This window comes from Misgurnus anguillicaudatus, chromosome 19, assembly GCF_027580225.2.
Source record: "Misgurnus anguillicaudatus chromosome 19, ASM2758022v2, whole genome shotgun sequence".
In the NCBI taxonomy this organism is placed as follows: Eukaryota; Metazoa; Chordata; class Actinopteri; order Cypriniformes; family Cobitidae; genus Misgurnus; species Misgurnus anguillicaudatus.
The window spans coordinates 35,382,535-35,403,789 of record NC_073355.2 but is presented as its reverse complement, the minus strand read 5'-3'; the positions used below and the strand labels follow the sequence as shown (position 1 = coordinate 35,403,789).

The 21,255-nt window shown below is 38.6% G+C and overlaps 1 protein-coding gene across 1 annotated transcript in view; it reads left to right on the top strand.

Moving 5' to 3' along the window:
* The window catches only part of smurf2 (SMAD specific E3 ubiquitin protein ligase 2), a 72,942-nt gene that overhangs the window by 40,298 nt on the left and 11,389 nt on the right, over window positions 1–21,255 (top strand). Inside the window, exons 5-12 of the mRNA XM_055194664.2 lie at window positions 2,827–2,892; window positions 3,998–4,082; window positions 6,535–6,618; window positions 7,476–7,678; window positions 11,577–11,661; window positions 15,743–15,901; window positions 15,992–16,036; window positions 18,323–18,521. Coding sequence (XP_055050639.1) covers window positions 2,827–2,892; window positions 3,998–4,082; window positions 6,535–6,618; window positions 7,476–7,678; window positions 11,577–11,661; window positions 15,743–15,901; window positions 15,992–16,036; window positions 18,323–18,521 — 926 coding nt within the window. The remainder of the gene's footprint in view (window positions 1–2,826; window positions 2,893–3,997; window positions 4,083–6,534; window positions 6,619–7,475; window positions 7,679–11,576; window positions 11,662–15,742; window positions 15,902–15,991; window positions 16,037–18,322; window positions 18,522–21,255) is intronic.

Sequence of the window (21,255 nt, the reverse complement as noted above, 5' to 3'; positions counted from 1 at the left end):
TACAGTATTTATATCGTAGTTCAGTCAGAAACGTCAAGATCGTATTGTCAACAAATTGTTTTGGATTAAATAGCTTGGATATTCCATTTCGTTGGACTTTTGGGGAACAGTTTGTTTCTGACAATTTCACAGAAGCGGATAAACGGAAGATTTTGAAGGTAAATAAGTATCATAAATCGGCACTGCCAGGTTTAGGTAACTAACAACTAGATTATTTTTATGACTACTATAAATCATATTATGCTTTGTGTGTGCGCTTAATGCAATCTAAAAAAGTCTAATGGCTCTTTTCCATTGCATAGTACCCCACGGTTTAGTTTAGTTTGGGTCGGGTCAGCTCACCTCACTTTGGCGTGGTTAGCTTTTCCATTGAGTTTAGTATCACTTCGCAGTAGGAGGGATTATAGGCGTGTCGTTATATTTGCGCTGCCTACTGCTGTGACATCATACAAGTGAGAGGAGAGCGTCGTTGTATATTCCCATACATTAATTTCTCAGTCCGCCACAAAATTAAAATTGGAAACCACCAATAGATGTTTGCACATCGCATTTATCAATACCTCTGTATCACAGGACAGTTTCTGTTCAAACACCCGCGGCGTCAGCCGACGGCGCTCCGCTGAGCCTCACTGAAGTTGCATTTAAGCATATAATGCTGACGTGCTCGTCGCGAATGTTCCGCCACAAACTGCAAGTCTGGAAAAAACTGTTATGGTGTCCCTGATTCTCAACATGTGGATGTTTTTCATTGCTAAAAGGGAGTTTGGGAACTTATACCAGAGCACAGATGACAACATGTTTGCTCGAGACAGCGCAAGCTAGCACTAAAGGTAAAGCTAACGATGACGCTGTTAGTGACGTTTCTTTCAGACCAATCAGTGATCTACTGTGTTTGCGCGTCACGTTTGGTATCAGCTCGGGTCGCTTGGAACCCCAACCGAGGTTGTACGAAAAAAAGTATTGGGTACCACGTACTGCACCTAATAGAAAAGCTCCAAAAAGTAAGCTGACCCGACCCAAACCAAACCAAACCGTGGGGCACTATGCAATGGAAAAGCGCCATAAGCTTTCAAACGATGTGCCGCATCACTGTATATTTTGAAGATTTACTGCTTTCGAATTTGGGTGAAACGCTCTGCTCCTCAATGTCACTTCTCACCCAGTCGTCCAATCACAGTGAAGGAGGGGTGGGACAAAAATAGCACATAGTTCAACAACTGATGAAAAATACAGAAGTATTATAGCAACAAAAGCACTCAGCTAAAAAAAGCTGGAATGTAAACGAAGAAATGTCAGTTTAGGACCGCTCAAACAAGCATTTTAGTCTTGGACTAGAGTTAAGCCCTGTCTAGGAAATAAATAAAAATAATTTCTTTATAGCTGTCACACATATTTTAATTATAATTATCGGTTACAGATTGTACTATTTATTTATCTATTTATTTATCATTACTATATTTCTATTAATGTGAGTGTGTTTGAGTGCTGCCCATCTTGACCAGGACTTCCAGGTAGAAGAGATATTGTATTACAAAGGGACCTTCCAGGTTAAATGAATGCCGATTAAAATTATTTCTATATTACTGATTTGTCTTTTATATTAAAGATATGATGTGACAACTAGGGGTGCACCGATATATCAGCCGATTATGCTTGCTATGGTTCTTAAAGGAATAGTCTACTCATTTTCAATATTAAAATATGTTATTACCTTAACTAAGAACTGTTGATACATCCCTCTATCATCTGTGTGCGCGCACGCAAGCGCCGGAGCGCGCCGCGACGCTTAGATAGCATTTAGCTTAGCCCCATTCATTCAATGGTACCATTTAGAGATAAAGTTAGAAGTGACCAAACACATCAACGTTTTTCCTATTTAAGACGAGTAGTTATACGAGCAAGTTTGGTGGTACAAAATAAAACGTAGCGCTTTTCTAAGCGGATTTAAAAGAGGAACTATATTTTATGGCGTAATAGCACTTTTGGGAGTACTTCGACTCGCCGCAGCAACACCCTCCCTCTCCCATTATGAGAGTGAGAAGGGGAGCGGACTTTTCAGGCGAGTCGAAGTACTCCCAAAAGTGCTATTACTCCATAAAATATAGTTCCTCTTTTAAATCCGCTTAGAAAAGCGCTACGTTTTATTTTGTACCACCAAACTTGCTCGTATAACTACTCGTCTTAAATAGGAAAAACGTTGATGTGTTTGGTCACTTCTAACTTTATCTCTGATTGGTACCATTGAATGAATGGGGCTAAGCTAAATGCTATCGAAGCGTCGCAGCGCGCTCCAGCGCTTACGTGCACGCACACAGATGATAGAGGGATGTATCAACAATTCTTAGTTAAGGTAATAACATATTTTAATATTGAAAATGAGTAGACTATTCCTTTAAGTGAGTTAAATGCGAGTTGAGTGTGTTTAGGTGGTTAAACGCTCCCCGGTCCTGTTTAGTCTAGCTGTGCATCCTGATCTATGTGTGTGTTTGTGTGTATGAGTGAGAACAGATAGTGGCCTCCAATGTCTGCAGGGTACTTGTTATTCCTGTCTCTCTCTTTCCGGCAACGACAGAGCGCCTCCAGAAGAGCCTCAGTCCTATCAGCACATCTACAGTCTGAGAGAAATAAAGCTGCCTCTGTGCACAAACACACACACACAGATACAAAACTGCAATGTGTGTGACCTCAGACATGAATGTGGAGGGATGCAGGCTGTCATTTAAATCTCTGATGGCGAGGAATTCAACAATGACGCTAGCTGGTTTCTCACGTGAACTTTTGACAAATTATCTCTCTCTTTATTTCTCTTCTTTCATTCATTTACAGATCAGCGGTTGGACCTGAACAAGCTGGGACCCAATGACAGCGACACCGTGAGGGGCCAGATAGTTGGTGAGTTGATTACTTTGGAGGAAAGACCTGTTGGGGATGGGTAAAACTGGGAGACCTGATCAAACCAGCAAACCAGTTTTTGGCTGGTTTATGATGTTTAATAATTTAGATCAGAGTGATGCAAACGGTGTACTAAAGAAAACATCTGTCACAAATTGCACGTCCTCCCAGAAACGTTACCTCAGTGGAAAGTTTACCATCAGGCATTTATCTTCATCAAGATAAGACAGATTTCCCTACTTATTTTGTGACATATGATGAAGCAAAATCTTGACGCATCGCAACACAAAACTAAGACTAGCTCATCTCGTATATGACATTGCTGCACTGTTTGGCTCAAACGTGCAAAAGGAAAAAAAAACATAAAAATAATGCGAAACAGTTTCATGGCAAGTACGAAATATTTCTGTACTCAGATCACCCACCATTGGCAGGTGTGGCATGAACCCTGCTTGTGAGAAATTTCATGAGCTCCATCCTCCTCTTCGCTCATCTGTGCTGTGAGTCACACCGGAGAGCTTCAAAGCTTTTCATTAATGATGGTTAAACCCACACGTTTACCTTTGACGCCCTGAAAACATCCCTCACACGGGAGCCGACGAGGAAAAACGCGCTCATTCGTTTTGATTTATTAATTCCGCTTTGATAGTCCACTGCGATTTTTCTTTTCATACATCTGAGCTCTCGAAAAGCCACATTGTTGTGAGAGAGCTGGAAATGAGGGCCGGTGATGTCATCGCATCCTGGGTCACACGTCCAATGGACACAAACAACAGAAATCTCTGATGTGTTACATTTTTCGTCACTTCGTTATATGTTGAGTGATTTGTTGTGTTTGTTGCAGTCTCACAGTCGCTTGCTCATACACTTCTCTTAATTCCATTACGTTTATTTCCACATGTAATTTAGTTGCACAGTTGTTAGGTAAAGGTGTAATAATCCTGTTCTAATGACACATGATGGACCGTAAACTGACTGACAAACTCATATCTAAGGTCGATTAAAGCGTACACTCTGGGTTTTGAATCTACTGCCTCTGAACAGATGGGACCATTCTAACGTTTCTTTATTTCTTTGTTTTATTTTTTTGTGTTTGGGTAAACAGTTAGCCTTCAGTCCAGAGACAGAATAGGCAGTGGCGGTCCAGTCGTAGATTGCAGTCGTCTATTCGACAATGATTTGCCGGATGGGTAAGTAAAAATAACTCTTTATATTCAAATATAAATTTGTACATTTCAGTACAAAAATCTCAAACTCTGTTAAGGTAGAATTTATTCTTTAGTTTAGGTTTGTTACATTTTTTTAGCCGAATGGCAAATGTTATGGTTTTTACTTTGTTGTGCATATAAATCAAAAATATTTAGTACGGTATAACATTTAAAAAAGGTGCCACATGACATTGCTAAAAATAACTTTTAAATAAATTTTAACAAAGCTCATTGTTCATAAAAGCGTTGTGTGGTCTGATTGGCCAGATATCCAGTGCATTGTGATTGGTCAAATACTTCAAGCGTGTGACGGAAATCAGAGCCGTAGAGAAAAAAGAGTTGGGTGATTCTCGCGAAATTAGACTTATGAGGTGTCATGAAACATTTTGATAAAAAAAGTAAATGCAAAGTAAGAGTATCAAAATAAGAAGCATACAGTTACAAACATCTCTTCATGTACTTTTAAATGACATCATACAAACCAATTTTGTTGTTTTTTCCACATTTAAGGAGAACATTTTCATTACCGCAACATGCCCATGACTGGATTTGGGTTCTTTGTGATGGAAATATTTATAATTAAAATAATACAAAAAATAAAAAGCTTCTGTGCATGTTATACTATAAACATTTACAGTAAAGAAACATGTGCTATTTGGTGATCATTGGTTAAGTGTTGAGACAATAATAAGGAATATAAATGTGTCCACAACCAATTTTCTCATCCTCCGCAACAATTTTCAATCATTGTTTAAGCCCTCAAGGAACTAACATTTTCAAAAAAAAAATAGTTGGAAGGGACATAATTGACAGTGACACTCAAGATGGCTACCAGGTAGGCAGTTCTTATTTTTTCTCTCCAGATAAAAGTTGAAATTTTGTTTGTCATAGTACCTAGACAACTTTTTAGTTCTCATTACCGTAACATGAGTTTGTGAATGCATATATTTCATGTAATATCATGTTGCGGTAATGATAATTTTTGATAATGATAATCTAAAAAAATTAAAAAATAAATCCTCTAAAAATAATGCTTATAGTAAGTTCAGACCTTAATCTTATATGTGCAAAAAAATTGGCTTCAAGGGCTTTTTAAAAAAAAATCTGATGCTGGACACCTTCTAAGTCTGGATTTCGTGGGAATCACCCAGTGGCACCACCAGAAGTCCAAAAGCTTGGCCATCATGTGATTCATTGAGACTTAAGTTAGTTCCTGGAAGCTCATAGTGAGCTATTGAAATACATTAAGTTGGAGGCAAAGAGCTGTGATTTTTCTTAATTTATAGTTGCATTGATTTACGAAAATCCGCCAAAGTAAAAATGTTTCAACTCGGCCATCAGCCACAAATTCGCGTCAAACGCAAAATGCACAAAAAGCACCATTTGCGCGTACCGCGACAGACGCTCAATTCGTGCCATGAGGCGGAATCGCGTCTAACGCGCCGCACAAAAACACCACATTCGTGCCATGAGACCTCCAGACGCGCGTCAACGCGTCTTGACATTGACGCCTCTAAGGCTGCTTGTGGAAACGCAGCATTAGCCTTCACTTTTACAAAAAATATCTCTTTGGGTTTGAGACTTGAATCTTTGCGACTTTACGGATCTTCTAGATACACGTATGGCTTTTTAACACTCCAAGGACATGAAATGAAAGGAAAACTCCTGATAATAATAAATTTAGTTGTAACTTTTTTATTTTTTATTTATTTATACGAGACAAAATACTGATTAAATAAAGATTTTTATTTTTGGCAGCACACTAAGTGCAGTGCAATTTTTAGCTGTTAAGGACGTTCACACTATGGCCGATACGAATAACAATAAGGATAGCTTTATACTTTTATAACTTTTATAATATTAGTATCCACACAAACGAGCGATAGCGTAATGTTATATCTAAGCTTGGGAGTTGCAGTTTTACAGTCAAGAAGATGAATATAGACAACCTGCTATTGCTTTACGTTTCGCAAAGAAACGAAAAGAAAAACAGACATCCGTGACACAGTGTCATGTTTTTGGGTACGTTCAATTCTTCAAATGAGAGGAGTTTGGGGAAGCCATCATTCTGAGGGAGTTGTTATCTTTTTAAGACAAATTTAATTCGTATTTCTGTGCGAGTCAGTATCGGTTTCAAAGCACACTGGACATCAGAGCCAAGCAACGTTCACGAATTCGATCACCGCCAGGGACCGTTTGGCAGGATGTTTTATCATCCATCAGCTAGAAAGAAATCGCTCTGAAAGTGATCCCAACGACATCGCTCCTCTTTATTTTTATCATGGACATATTTTATATGATGTGCTCTTAAGTTTTTAAAACTTCATCTTTATAGTCAACATAGTGTGAACGAAACGAACAAGTTTTTATGAGACGCTTGTGTTTGTCCCTGCATGTTCATCTGTATGAATGTCTCTTTGTATTTCGTCTGCAGCTGGGAGGAGAGGAGAACCGCATCTGGCCGGATTCAGTATCTGAATCATATCACACGCAGCACCCAATGGGAGAGACCTACCAGGTGGGCTTACATTTCCTTTGTTGTCGTCCCAGTTCTGGTTTTTCTGTGCAATATTTTATGCATGATATGACTTCAGAGGTCAGGACTGGTTAAATTGCAATACGGCCCACGTTCATCTATGCCATATGATTCCCCGCTAAAGAAAACATATTTCCATGTCTGCATAGTTCAGCGATTATAAACTTTGCTCCGCTCTAGCCAACGCTGGGTATATTGCTCACCATGACCTCGGCAGCGAGTGCCGAGCCATTGAAACCGTTTCATGAAACGTAATATTGCTTCCAGAAGCAATTTTGAACCTCTGAATTGCGAAGACAGATGATACACGTGCGCTACGTGATTCAGCGCTGTGTTCCTGAGCGCTTCTCAGCTGAGCTGTTCGATGTTTCCACTTCACAATATCAGTGCTTATGGCGTCTGGAACGGGACAAACATTTCATTGCCTTGTCTGGGTGGTTGAATTGTATATAGATGTCATGCTGGAAGTCACTTAACTTTGCCACTAGCGTGTGTCTGCAGAGATTGCACGGCTGTGAGATCATTGCATTACGCTTTAACAATAACAAAACGGTAACAATGAGGTTTCTCTCAGGGATATTCGGGGACGACCACCTTGGAGCAATTTTGTGTTAAGTGTAGGAATTAAGTAAAGGAATCTGCTGTTAACTAAATTCCTTGTGTACTAAAGTTGTCCTCAAAAACCGTGATGATCCACATTCCCCCCCTTGAATGACAAATTTTTTGTGATTTACTGGTGTCTACATAAACACATCCTACTTAATGTAAAAGACATTTTGTGAAAATATAACCTTGATATCTTTAAGTAATGACAAAAGCATGCCTTATCTTTCACGCAGGCCTGCGTCAGAGTATTCCAGCCCCGGCAGACCGCTCAGCTGCCTGGTGGATGAGAACACACCCATCATGACCCCCAATGGGGCGGCAGGTGTACCTACCGACGACCCGCGGGTACAGGAGAGAAAAGTTCGATCTCAGAGACACAGAAACTACATGAGCAGAACTCACCTGCACACACCGCCGGACCTGCCCGAAGGATACGGTTTGTCAAAATCATTTCTTTCACAAAAATAAGCCAGTTTGCATGAGCCTAAAATACACTAACAATGCATGTCTGACATTGTGAAGTTCACACAGGTGCACACACGCATACATACTGCTGTGGAAAATTGCATTTTTTTGCCGCAACAGAAGTAATTACAATGTCTCTCGGGCTCTGTAGAAAAGGAGCTAGTCAGACATATCGCCGACGTGCCGTCAGCACCAGCTGCAGGGTCAGACAAGTGACCTGGAAATCCCTCGGTCTGTCTGTGTGTGTATCTGAGAGAGAGAGAGTCAGAGTCCGTAGAGAGATTTAGAGGTCAGAGGTTAGACACAGGTTAAATAGAGCTATGTGTGCTATTTTTCTGTTTATGTTGCACATTACTGATGTGGGTATGTAGACACGGGATACAGGTCAAGTACTAATTTACTAATTTATCAGACTTGACCCATCTCTTGCGTTATAAAAATTCTACATAAACAAAGTCGAATAATAGACTTTACACTTTGTGATCGCAAAGGCATAATTACATAAAGTTCTCATGAGATCAAAATTTGAAGAGTTTCGTTGCAAAACGAGATAAATCAATTTTTTAACATTTTTGTCAAAACATGTTTAGTATTATGTTATCATGTTATTATTTTGTTTTATGGTGCTACTTAGCTGTATTTTTTATGTTATGAAGGTTTAAATCAAAACAAACCAACTGCAGTTGCATTGAAATTAATTGGAATGCACAACCAAAAAACGAGATTTCTGAACAATTAAAAAAACGGTGGTTATCTCGTTTTGCAACGAAACTCTTCATTTGTTGTTTAGTATGAATGTTAGCCTTAGAAAGATATCTATAAACTAGTGCACTTTAACATTAACAAAATTCTCATTTATAAGATATAAGCATTTAAAACGTACAATGTCTTATTTCCGGCAATACAAATCAACAATTTTTCGTCACTGATCATTCTGCATTTCAGCTTCTCTTTAGAATACATGCTATGACTTACAGTTTTTTTTCGATTGCTGGGCACAACTGGAGTCACATGTGCAAAACTCTAACTACAGTCTGCACAGCAGCAGTTCATGTGGACCAAACTCTAGTTAGTTTTTCATTGCTTGAACACAGTTTTCAAAACTTTACACACTTATCCCATGACTTTAACCACAACCTGCACAACACTGTGGATTTACAGCACAAATGCTAACACACTGCTGTCAAAACTGTGAACCACACATTCAAAACACAATTGATTTCAGCCTTGTGCCTTTCAAACATTGCTAACTGCAATTACATATAATTATAAATTCCAATTTCATATATATAAAACATTACCTTTCATGTACTTTTAGTTTCTACCTTTGCAAGACTACTGAAGCAAACTGCTAATTTTCATTTACCTTAAAGAATTATGTTCTAAAAAAAATTTATAAATCATGTGATAAATCAATAAATAAATCATTCTTTGAAGAAAACATTACTTTGTGTGACGTCTCTGAAATTGTTCAAACTGTAAAGATAAAAAGTTAGTATTTTCAGTATTGGTGTTTGATGTTAGTGTTTTTCCTCTCAGTGTGTTGTGAGTGACAGTGTGTGTTATCTCAGTGAGGGTTGTGCTTAGTGTTTGGCTGCACTGAGCTGTTTTGAGTCATGTGTTAAGAGTTGTGTTCAGGTGACTTTTGGTAGTGCAGACTGTAGTTAGTGTTTTGCACATGTAGCTCCAGTTGTGCTCACTGTCGTTTAGCAATTGAAAAAAACTGTAAATTAAACACTACAGAGACCTGCAGGTATAATATATATTTGTAGGCAAAACCTACAAAGTTACCAAGTTAGCACTTAGCGAGTTAGCATTGTCGTCTCAAAGTCAGTGGGTTTTTTCAATGAGGTTTTAATTAAACTGCTTAAAGGAAAACACCGAATTAATACATACCTATCTTTTTTCAATGCGTGCACTTTATCTTTGCACAGCGCGTCGTGAATTTGTTAGCATTTAGCCTAGCCTCATTCATTCCTTAGGATCCAAACAGGGATAAATTTAGAAGCCACCAAACCAGGGCCGGCGTCAAGGGGGGGCATTCGCGGGCCGTGCCCCCCAAACAGGTTGTTGTGCCCCCTACACATTTTTTTATTAATTTAATATATATCAAGAATAATTAAAATAAATTAAACATTGAATGTTTCATGGCTTTTAATGTAATCAAATGAAGAAAATATAGTTGATATATGTTTTCTTTAATTAAAATAGCCCAGTTTCTCTGATTGGTTGTATTGCTGTGTCTCATGCGTCTTTATGTCGTTAGCATATTTGTGACTTGATACTAGCAACATGTTTTTCACGGCATTTTATGGATCGTGTAAAATATGGATGTTAGAACATTTAGAACGACCCACCACCGCCTGCTTCATCTGACTTCATGCAAACACCGATTGGCTCAAACTCGGAGATTAGGGGTCGAGGTGGAATTTTCAAATCTACAGGACACTGTTTTAAGGAAGTTTAATGTTCGTACATGCCGGCTCAGCTTTTTTAAAGCTAAGTTAGCGTTGTTTTAATTTACGTAAGCTTAAATGTGAAGTGTGGCTATAGACCGTTAACAGCAGTATGACGTGATTATGGTAAAGCGGCTTTTAGGACGTGGTGTGCGCTGCGCTATGAAACCCATTCATTTCAATGGCTTGCGCCGCGCGAGGGCAGTTTGTTGTTGTGTCAAGCAAAGCGTGTACAACGCGCTTTACAAACATTAGGTGCAGGCATTGAAAAAAGATAGGTATTAATTTGTCTTAGTTTAGTTAAGAACATAGTAAAATTTTGTGGTGTTTTCCTTTAAATCTTGGGTTAACACAAGCTCAAGACATTTTGGTGTGTTATTCTATGACATAATCAGTAATAACGCCACTTTCCTTAAAAGGACGGTTGCTACATGGGACTACAGACGTTGTCTAAAACTTGAAGCCGTACCAGTTTTAGCCACAAGTTTTGTTATTGCAATACCAGTTTTGGCCACAATCCTACATACTGTTCCTTTAATTCAAACTGCAACAAAAGTCGCTGTTTATTTACTTCCATCATTGCTGGTCTTCTCAAATCATACACAAATTGCTGTTTCTTCTTCATTTGTGGGTTAACTTGCCAAGCTGCTTCTTCTTTGACGGTCGCGCTGCTACTGTGGTTACACACGTGGATACTGCCTAGCAGCGGTCTGCGTGTGTGTTTGCATGTCGACGCGGACGACAACGCAAAATTATAAATGAAAACCGACGCGGAACCTATGCCATGAGGCTACGACGTAGTAGGACCTACGCACAACTATAACGAGCCCTTAAGACTTCATAACATATACAATTTTTAAAAAGCAAGATGGGCACAATTTTTTAAAAAAGATTCATCCATGGCATATTTCCTTATGAGCGAACATGTTTTTAAATGTATTAAAAAAGCTTGATTAAGTTATCGTAAGCTTAGTTGACTGAGGTGTCATTCGCATATAATCTAGTAAATGCAATTAGACAATTAGACATTTGTGAATATTATCTTGATGGACAAAACGTTAATCACAAAACATATTTTTTATGATAACCCAAATGCCTGAAGAAAATCAGCAAACAGGACTAAGTGATTGATGTGGTATTAGCATTTTGATTGTGATGTCATATTAACCTAAATAAATGATCACCAAGATTATTAAATCAGTACTGACACACGGTGTTAGTTTTGTGCTTTTGATTTATAGTCTTGTTTAGAGATGTCAAGGATTTGGAAAGCATGTGTAAATCAAAGTGAAAGTAAAATAATGAAAGTTTAAATGTGAAGCAAACACACAGACTCACAAACATTGATTGTATTTGTCCATTTGTAATCCTTTGGTTAATGTCTAATGGCTCCCCCTGGTGTTTTTTCCACAGAGCAACGGACCACACAGCAGGGCCAAGTGTATTTTCTGCACACACAGACGGGTGTCAGCACATGGCATGACCCCAGAGTGCCCAGGTACCTCCCTCATCTCCATATATTTATATTTACAGTATGACATATTTCTGACTGTGGTACCTGTTGGGTGTGCCTGAAAACATTTACTTGTCCTAACTAAAAAGAAAAGGTGAACACAGTTCACTCTTTTGAAGATACAGGTGTGCAGTGTTGCAGAAAGTGAGGCAGATTGTATATTTTCATAAATCGATTTTTATTATTCACATTTTTACATTCATTAATTTAACAGACACTTAGGGTGCGTTTCCTGTGCATAGTACCCCGCGGGACAGGTCGGGGTCAGCTCACTTCACTTTGGCTTGGTTAGCTTTTACTTGGTTAGCTTTTCCATTGAGTTTAGTAACACTTCGGAGTGGGAGGGATTATATGCTTGTTGTTATATTCGCGCTGAGAAAACTGCTGTGACATCATACAACAGAGGAAGCGTTGTTGGAATGCTTATACATTCACATACATTTATTTATTAAAATTTTAGATAAATTCAAAATTAAAATTGACCACCACAAATAAATGTTTGCACACCACAATTATCACTTCCTCTGTCTCACATGACAGTTTCTGTACAAACACCTGTGGCATAAGTCGATGCGCTCCTTTGAGCGTCATTTAAGCTGCAAAAATGCCATGAATGCGGACGTTCCCGTTGTGAATGTGCCGACACAAACCGCAAGTCTAAAAAACTGTTGTGGTGTTCTTGATTCTTAACCAGTGGATGTTTTTCACTGCTAAAAGGGAGTCTGGGAACCTACAACAAAGTACAGATGACAACAAGTTTGTTCGAGACAGTGCAAGCTAGCATGAAGGTAAAGCTAATCTTGCGTTTAGCATGATACTCGTCATGATTCTCTCAGACCAATCAGTGATCTTCAGTGTTTTCACATCACATTTTAGTATCAGCTCAACTTGCTTGGAACCCCTACTGAGGTGGTCCTAAAAAAAGTATCAGGTACTACGTACTGTATCCCGTGGAAAAGCCCCCAAAAGCAAGCCGCACTGACCCAAATTGTGGGGGTACTATGCTATTGAAAGGCACCATTTTTCAAACTACCTTGCAACATTTTGCCTTACTCCAGCGATACTTCAGCCAAATATCAAAATTACTCCATGTACTCACCATCAAGCAATCTGAGATACATCATCTTTCAGGCAAACACATTTGGAGTTATTTTAGTAAATGTCTTTGCTCTTCCAAGTTTTAATGATAGAAAACCGGGAACAACTTCTGACTTTAAACCCCAAAAAGTGCATTCATCCTTCACAGATATAATCCACTCGGCTCCAAGTGGTTAAGATGGCGATGTACCTGGAAGCTAGTTATTATAGTTTATAAAGTTTAAAATCTGGATATTTTTCTTACAAAATTGCGTCGACGCAGAACACCTTTTACAGCAGTGTGGATTATGCTTCTGTGAAGGATAAATGCACTTTTTTGGGGTTTAAAGTCAGAGGTTGTTCCCTGATCCCTGTTTTCTACCAATATAAAGCTTGGAAGAGCAAAGACATTTACTGAAATAACTCCAAATGTGTTGTCTGCGAGGTGAACACTGTTGAAAAATGAGAGTAAGGCTGTTCGACGTTATTGTTTTTTTATCATTGACACGGAGCAGTTTTTGCAGCTCTGCACATTTTTCGTTTTGTTACTTTGATGTTTTTTGGCAAGAGCCTGAAAGCATCAAATGTGAAGTTTGTTTAGTCTGTTTTCTCTCTTTGTTTTTAATTTTTCATGCTTTATTGGTTTTGTTACATATATGTTTATGTTTACGCACTTTAGTACTATTTGGATGGGATTAGTTTGACATAGGGAGGTGGGGTAAAGCAATTTTTATTAGAGCTTTAGTCCTCTCCGAATGCTCCGTGTCAGTAATCATTACGGACAATGTCAGTAAAGATTACGGCAATTTTTTCCTTCTGTAAAAAGGTCTGGAGAAATGACCTCAGGTAATAATAATGCAGTGCGAATAGACCAGCTCTAAATATACATGTAAATTTCATAATTTCCTGTTATTTTTCGGATTTCTTTCAAATATGAAAGCACTTAAAGAAGCATTTACTTGCGTTCTAGGCGGATAAACAAGTGAATAGCAAGTCAGTTCCTGAATACCACGACACATACTTAAAAAAAAAGTCAAATTCACTTCTCAGAGGCATGAAAAGTTTCTGAAACTGGCGTTTTCCCCAAACTTAAATTAAACGCCGTGTTTCGAGTTTTTCTCGTTTGTGTCATGTTGTTTGCACATGTGATATCAGGAAGCAAGGTAATGTGCACGTGAAGAAGAGAGAGGTGACGTGCTGTGTAATCGAGTTACCCCTCCCACTTCTGAATGTTTTACTGAGATTTCTAATCCCGTGCGAATTGACCATCAATATTACAGACGTCCTGTGGTAAAATTACATTACGTCATCTACCCCCGTATAACTAATCCTGTCCGCATAGGGCTTTTGGCAGACATAAGCGATGTAAAATGCATTAAATCCATAATTTTTTTATTGGTATGCTGAATCGGACCCGTGACCTTTGCGTTGTTAACACAATGTGCTACCATTTAAGCTAAAAGGAACACAATGTTTTTGTAAACAATTTTAACATGGTGCCTACACTTAAAAAAGTTGGTTGATCATAAAAAAGTAAGTTACCTGATTGCCTTAATTTTTTTAGTTATTTCAACTTAATAATAAGTCTCTCTTTTGTTTTGTTTTTTATTTTTCTCACTTTATTGTTTTTGTTACATATACATTTACATTTATTCACTTTGGCAGACGCTTTTATTCAAAGTGACTTAAAAATGCATTAAATCCATACATTGATTGTTTCGATACGCGAGTTCCCTGTGAATCGAACCTATTACCTTTCCGCAATTATCGCAATGTTCTACCATTTGAGCTAAAAAAAACGTGTTGTTTTTGTATATAATTTAAACTTGGTGCCTACACTAAAAAAAGTTAGTTCAACATAAAATGCAAGTTAAGATTAGGTACATTTTAAGGCAACCAGGTAGCTTACTTTTTTACGGAGCCCCTAAGGGGACATGGAGCAAAAATTAAATAAAGTTTAGTTTCGCGTGCGCACGTGAAACTATCGCGTGGTCACGTGAAACTATCGCGTGCTCACGTGAAACTATCGCGTGCCCACGTAAAACTACTTTTTTTACTCCAATGTCACCATAGGGGCTCGGTACTTCTGCACATGAAGGTTTGGCGTGAGCACATGAAAGTTTCACGTGAGCACATAAAAGTTTCAAGTGAGCACATGAAACTAATCTTACGATTCTTTTATTCCAATGTCACCTTAGGGGCTCTGTACTTTTTTAAGTTTTACAGCGAAGACTAAAATTAGGCCCTGTTTACACGAGGACGCTCGAGGGTGAAAACGTAAAAATATTTTATCGGATGTGCCTTTCGTTTACACGCCAACAGCGTTTTTGAGGCTTAAAAAGCAAAAAAGTGAAACCACCCTCCAGAGTGGAAATCTTAAAAACGCTCTACCATCGCGTTCCCGTCTAAAGGGTAAACACGCAAACGTCCGCTCACGGTGTCTCTCGTCGCGTACACGTTTATGTCACAGGCATGCACCAGTTCAGGAAAATAACAACAAAACCTCTATTAAATTGTTGATGTGCCAATTCGTCTGAGGCAAATCAGACGGCTTTGGATGAGACCTGGGAGAACAAGGAAGAAGGTTGTACGCAGGCGCGCGGACTTGGTGTTGTTGTGTGTCAGTGCTTCACATTGCCACCTAGCAGCCTGGAGTGCATACTACATCGAATATCACACACTTTTGCGTCACCATATGCACACAGATCCTTCCCAAAACACTCGTATTAACTCAGAATAAAAAGTGATAATGCAACGCCACTTTTGTGTTTTCTCTTCAGATCGTTTCAGATCGTAGCCTTAGTTCAGGTATGTTTTAGGCCTGTTATCGGAAATTAAATGTATAATTCACCAAAACATGAAAATTGTTGTCGTTTAAATTCTGTGGTTTGATCTTTGAGCAGGTAAAAATCTTTGGAGAATCATAACATGACTCCTGCTGTACGATAACTGTTCATTGTGTTTTTTCCATCTGTATCTCCGCATCCAGAGATCTAAGTAACGTGAACTGTGAGGAGTTGGGTCCTTTGCCTCCAGGCTGGGAGATCAGAAACACGGCCACCGGACGGGTCTACTTTGTGGACCACAACAACCGGACCACTCAGTTCACAGACCCCCGTCTCTCTGCTAACCTGCACCTGGTGCTTAAGTGAGTCACGTTCTGTGAAATCCACTTTGATCTCATTAAAAAAAAACTCTCGAAGTCTCATTCTGTTCTGTCTCACATTTGTTTGAACAGTCCCAGTCCCAATGGTTCCCGTAGTACCTCGGAGGCTCAGAGCAGGTAAGACATGAATGCCAAACGAGTCGTGGAAAATCCTTGGATTTGTCCGTTTTTCATCCGTGTGTGTGCGTTGGTTGTGTGAGCTGTTGGAGTGCAATAATGGGAAAGAGATCGAGTTTCCCTTTTCCTGTTCTAACAGATCAAAGCACACGTTCCACATTCCGTCTTCCCACTTTGTGTTTCTTGCAGTAACAAGAAAGTTCGGAAGGGTACGACATGCGTGGACGGGATCTCGCATGGTATCTTGTAAATGAATCGCTGCACCTGCATATCACATTTTGACATACACATGCGAATTGGAACCATGCCAAAATGACACGAAGCATCCACCTGTCAAGTTGGATGTTTTGACTTTGAGATTCATCAAGCAGGGCTACAGATGGAAATTATAATGTAGATGAGACATATATAGCATTTTTACATGCAAATATTACAATAAAGGTCAGCGGAAAAATGGAAAAAAAGCCACAAAGATATAGCAGACATCATTTCGGTAAGATGTCATCCGTCAAACAAATTGACTGTCAGAGGCGGTTTAAATGTTCCAGGCTGTCTAGTTTAAATTTGGAAACGGCTTCGGATCATATGTGGATAATATCTCTCAGGACATCTGCCTTATATCACCGCATAAAGTGATTTACCTCTCGTACACCCACCTTTGTGTCATCCGACAAATATTCTTGCTCAGCTTCTATCGGTTTATGAGCTCATGATCGGTAAATGGCTTTAAATGCATGATGGGAATATTGGGTGTGTGGTTGGCATGCATGTGCGTGTGTGCATGCATGAGTTACTGTTGTCTTATGATGGATCCTCCCTGTTGTTGCGAATCCAGGATTATAAGGGTCGCTGACGGATTACAGTCAGTGATCCAAGATCTAGAAATCATCAATGAGGGCTTGTTTTACGTATAATGCACAGCTGGCTTCTGAGAACTGATCTAGGGCGTTTACATTGATCCAGATTCGAACCAGATTCAGGTGTGGTCAGTGCAGGATAAGTAAAGTGAGTTTTGCGTGTTAGGGAAAATAAAGGCAGAAAAGGAATATTTGAGGAATGTGGGTCACGTGTAAAGCAAGAACTAGTTTAGGGATCCATGTGACGCAGATAAATGAGAGTCTGGCCGTGAATTGAGTATTAAGTGATACACAACAATTAAAGTTAGTGTCTGTCTTAGCTGATTTGATGATTTGTTTTTCATTTATATGCATCTGTATACATTTTCATCTCCGTTGAAACAAATTTTTGCCCTTTATGTGAAAGTGATTAAGGAGAGGACAGGAAAGTACAGGGAGGAAAGAGTGGTATGGGATCGGCAAATGACCATAAGCCGGGAATCGAACTGGGGTTGCCGAAAGTGCGAAAGCGCCACATGTCGAATCGCTGCCCACTACACCATCGTTTTCGACATTACTTTGATTTTTACTTTGATTTTTAATAATCAGGGTTCAAGGAATTTCTGGAATATCATGGAATTTTAAAACGTTTATTCTATACATTGAAAGTCAGGAAATGTTATATATATATTTTTTGTCCAAATCATGGAATATCAGGATTTTGTTTGTCGCTTTAAATTTTAGTTTTGATGTAACAGGGTTCCCACGGGTCCTTGAAATCTTGAAAGTTTGTGAATCTGGGGGAAAAAATTCAAGGCCCTGGGAAGTTTTTGAAAATATACATGCATAGATGCAGGTCATTGAAAGTGCTGAATCTATTTTATGCAAGAAGTTTTCTGCGAAAAAATCCATATTATTCCCTGTGTAGTGCAGGATAGTCTCATAAAAATTCTAGACTTTTTAATAAGCACACGTGCTAAACTGTTCGCTTTAAATGCTTATATCTTCTGTAGGGAATGTTGATTCATACTAAAATGCCTTTTTGCATAGTTGTGTTTGACACATGAAAACGTCTCGGGTTACGTATGTAACTGTTGTTCCCTGAGAAGGGAATGAGACGCTGCGTCTCCCTTGCCATACTTCCCGCGTCCCTGTAACGCCGTCTTTGGCAATATTTCAGATAGCAATATACTTCCTGGCTTCCGTGTCACCCTGTCTTTGTCGTTAAGCCTCACCATTTGTTGAATTTGATATAGACATTCAGACGCACTTATTTGTACTGTATTATACTTATCAATTTTGGATATTGTAGCCACACTTATTTGAATCGGCAACTTAGCCATCAAAGGGACTAAAACAGTGTGATGCTTGTTTGTGTATGTGTGTGTGCATGCACCTGCTGACCGATAGACGTCTTTTTAAATTCTCCTCTCGCTCTCTGTCTGCGCAGTCGTCCCGGGCAGCTGAAGGAGCAGGCGCAGTCTGTGGTGTCTCCTGGCAACCTTCCCGAGGATCCCGAATGTCTCACGGTGCCCAAGTATAAACGAGACCTGGTGCAGAAACTGAAGATCCTCAGACAGGAACTGTCCCAGCAACAGCCTCAGGCGGGACACTGCCGTATCGAGGTCTCGCGAGAGGAGATCTTTGAGGTGAGATCCTCTCCAAACATAACATAATGCAGCACAGCTTAGAATTAAATCTTATAAAAATGTGTTATCTTTTGAAAACTTGGACATAAAACTAGTTCAAAGTACGTTACGTTTCACTAAACAAGCACAAAGCTTAAAGGGATAGTTCACCCAAAAATGAAAATTCTGTCATCATTTACTCATCCTCTTGTTGTTTTAAACCTGTATGAATTGAACACAAAAGAAGATATTTTAAGAAATGATGGTAAACACACAGCAGTAAGTGACCATATACTTCCATAGTAGGAATAAAAATATGATGGAATTTAATGGGTACTGTCAACTGTGTGCTTCCATCATTTATAAAAAATATTTTCTTCATCATTTATCACAATACTTCCAAAATATTTTTTTTTTACTATGAAAGTCAATGGACACTATATGCTGTGTGTTTACCATCATTTCTCAAAATATCTTCTTTTGTGTTCATCAGAAAAAGAAATTCATACAGGTTTAAAACAACACGAGAATGAGTAAATGATGACAGAATTTTCATTTTTGGGTGAACTATCCCTTTAATGATATTTGTATGCATTACAATTTATAGTATTGCATCATTATATAGAGTACTATTTACCTCTATATTTTAGCAAAGCATTCAACTAAATATTTTTTTATACTGAGATTTCTGTGAACATTTTAAAGTGATGATGCAAACAAACTGTTGGATTTTGCATTGATTCTTTAAAACAGCTGATGAGTTAAGGACACAAATTAAACTTACCAACTCGATCCTCAGAAAAAGTCAAAGGTGATTTAGTAGGCAATGCAAGTTTATTTGTATAGCACATTTCATACACAGAAGTCATTCAACGTGCTTTACATAGAAATGAGAAAACAATATGTTTGTATATGTCAAACCAAAGTGTATTATTAACATAATATTATGTGTCACTGTCAATGTCCAATGCATTACATATTACAAAACACAGCTACAACTACAATCATCACTAGTATAGAGGTGTGTGTTATCATATCATGGACGCAGACATGAAATTGCAAATGTGCAGGTAGATAGGAGTGCAAATGCATTTTTAGGCCATTAGTCGCACCATCAGCACCTGCCGACCACAACTACAGATTTTAATGAGTTGGGAACAGTGTTGGGAAAAGTTACTTTTAAAAGTAATGCATTACAATATTAAGTTACTCCCCCAAAAAGTAACTAATTGCGTTACTTAGTTACTTTTCATGGAAAGTAATGATTACGTTACTTTTGCGTTACTTTTGCGTTACATTTTCGTACTTGGCTGAGGCTTGATCTCTTTCAGGCCTTGCAGGTGGCTTTTATGACTGATTAGTTCTGCATTCAGAAATTGCATATTTCCATTGCAAAAATTACTGAAACTATTCCCGCTCAGGCGCGCATGCATAGAGTTCGTAATTCATCTATGTTAAAGGGGTCATATTATGAGATTTTTTTTTAAGACGCAAAATAAATCTTTGGTGTCCCCAGAGTGCTTATATGAAGTTTTAGCTCAAAATACTCCACAGATCATTTATTATAGCATGTTAAAATTGCTCATTTGTAGGCCTGAGCAAAAGTGTGTCGTTTTTGGTTGTGTCATTTAAAATGCAAATGAGCGGATGAAATGCAAACACTGATTACAATGATGGTGGTTTGTTGTAATTGAAACTCAATTGTGCTATCAATTCTTTATTTTCTCCCTCTTTCTCTCTGCACTAAATTGCAGTGCTGTGGTTGGATAGTGCAGATTAAGGGGGGGGGGGTATTATTGTAATTCGCCTTGCTACCTACCTCACAAAACAGGTGAAATCTGAAAAACCAAATTTTTCACATGCTTGCAGAAAATGGCTTACTGAAATTAAGTTACTGGGTTGATCTTTATCAAATTTTCTAGGTTGATAGAAGCACTGGGGACCCAATTATAGCACCTTAACATGAAAAAAAAAAAATTTCACGCAATGACCCCTTTAATACCAGGGCCGGGTCTACAGGGGGGCTGTGAGGGGCATTGCCCCCCCAGATTTTCCTTCTGCCCCCCAAAAAATGTCCAGCCAACATTAAATTAACGGAGTCTCTCTACACAAAAAACGTCTTCTTTAGACAAGGGCTAGCTTTTACAGCTCACGCCCACTATAGTCTGATTAGCTTATTCTAAACTTTAAGGTTTTTTCAGCAGTATTTAAGTCACAAGAAAAGTACTACTGTTCTCTATGACGGTAACTAAAAAAACCGCATCTTTAAAATATATATCAAAAACAATGCAATTTAGTATAACATAAACGTAATAACCCAACACATATTAAATTCAAACTTTTTTTTATAGTAAAACATGCCCAAAATAGCCCCTTATCCTTTCTTAGACTCACCTCATTATTTATTCATTCAAATACAACAGCCAATGGCAAGTCTCCAGCAGCATTTAATGTGTTTGTTTTAGACGTAGTTCTGTTTATTAAAATTAGAATATGCAGTTTGGTTGTGGCATACTATATAGTAAATATAAATGATATAAGATGGTTATACAGTAAATATACAGTATTGTTCCAGCTGTGCATCGCGTGCCGTCTTAAAATCAAATTTTGGCGGTTTTGTCAACGTCATTCATCAGCTCATTCAGCTCGCGTTTGAGGAAAACTTCACACGCAAAAATCTACAGACTTTTAAGTTCAGGAGGAGCTTTCACTCCGCAAGGTCATCGTAAGGTAAAACGTCGTATTTTATAATATT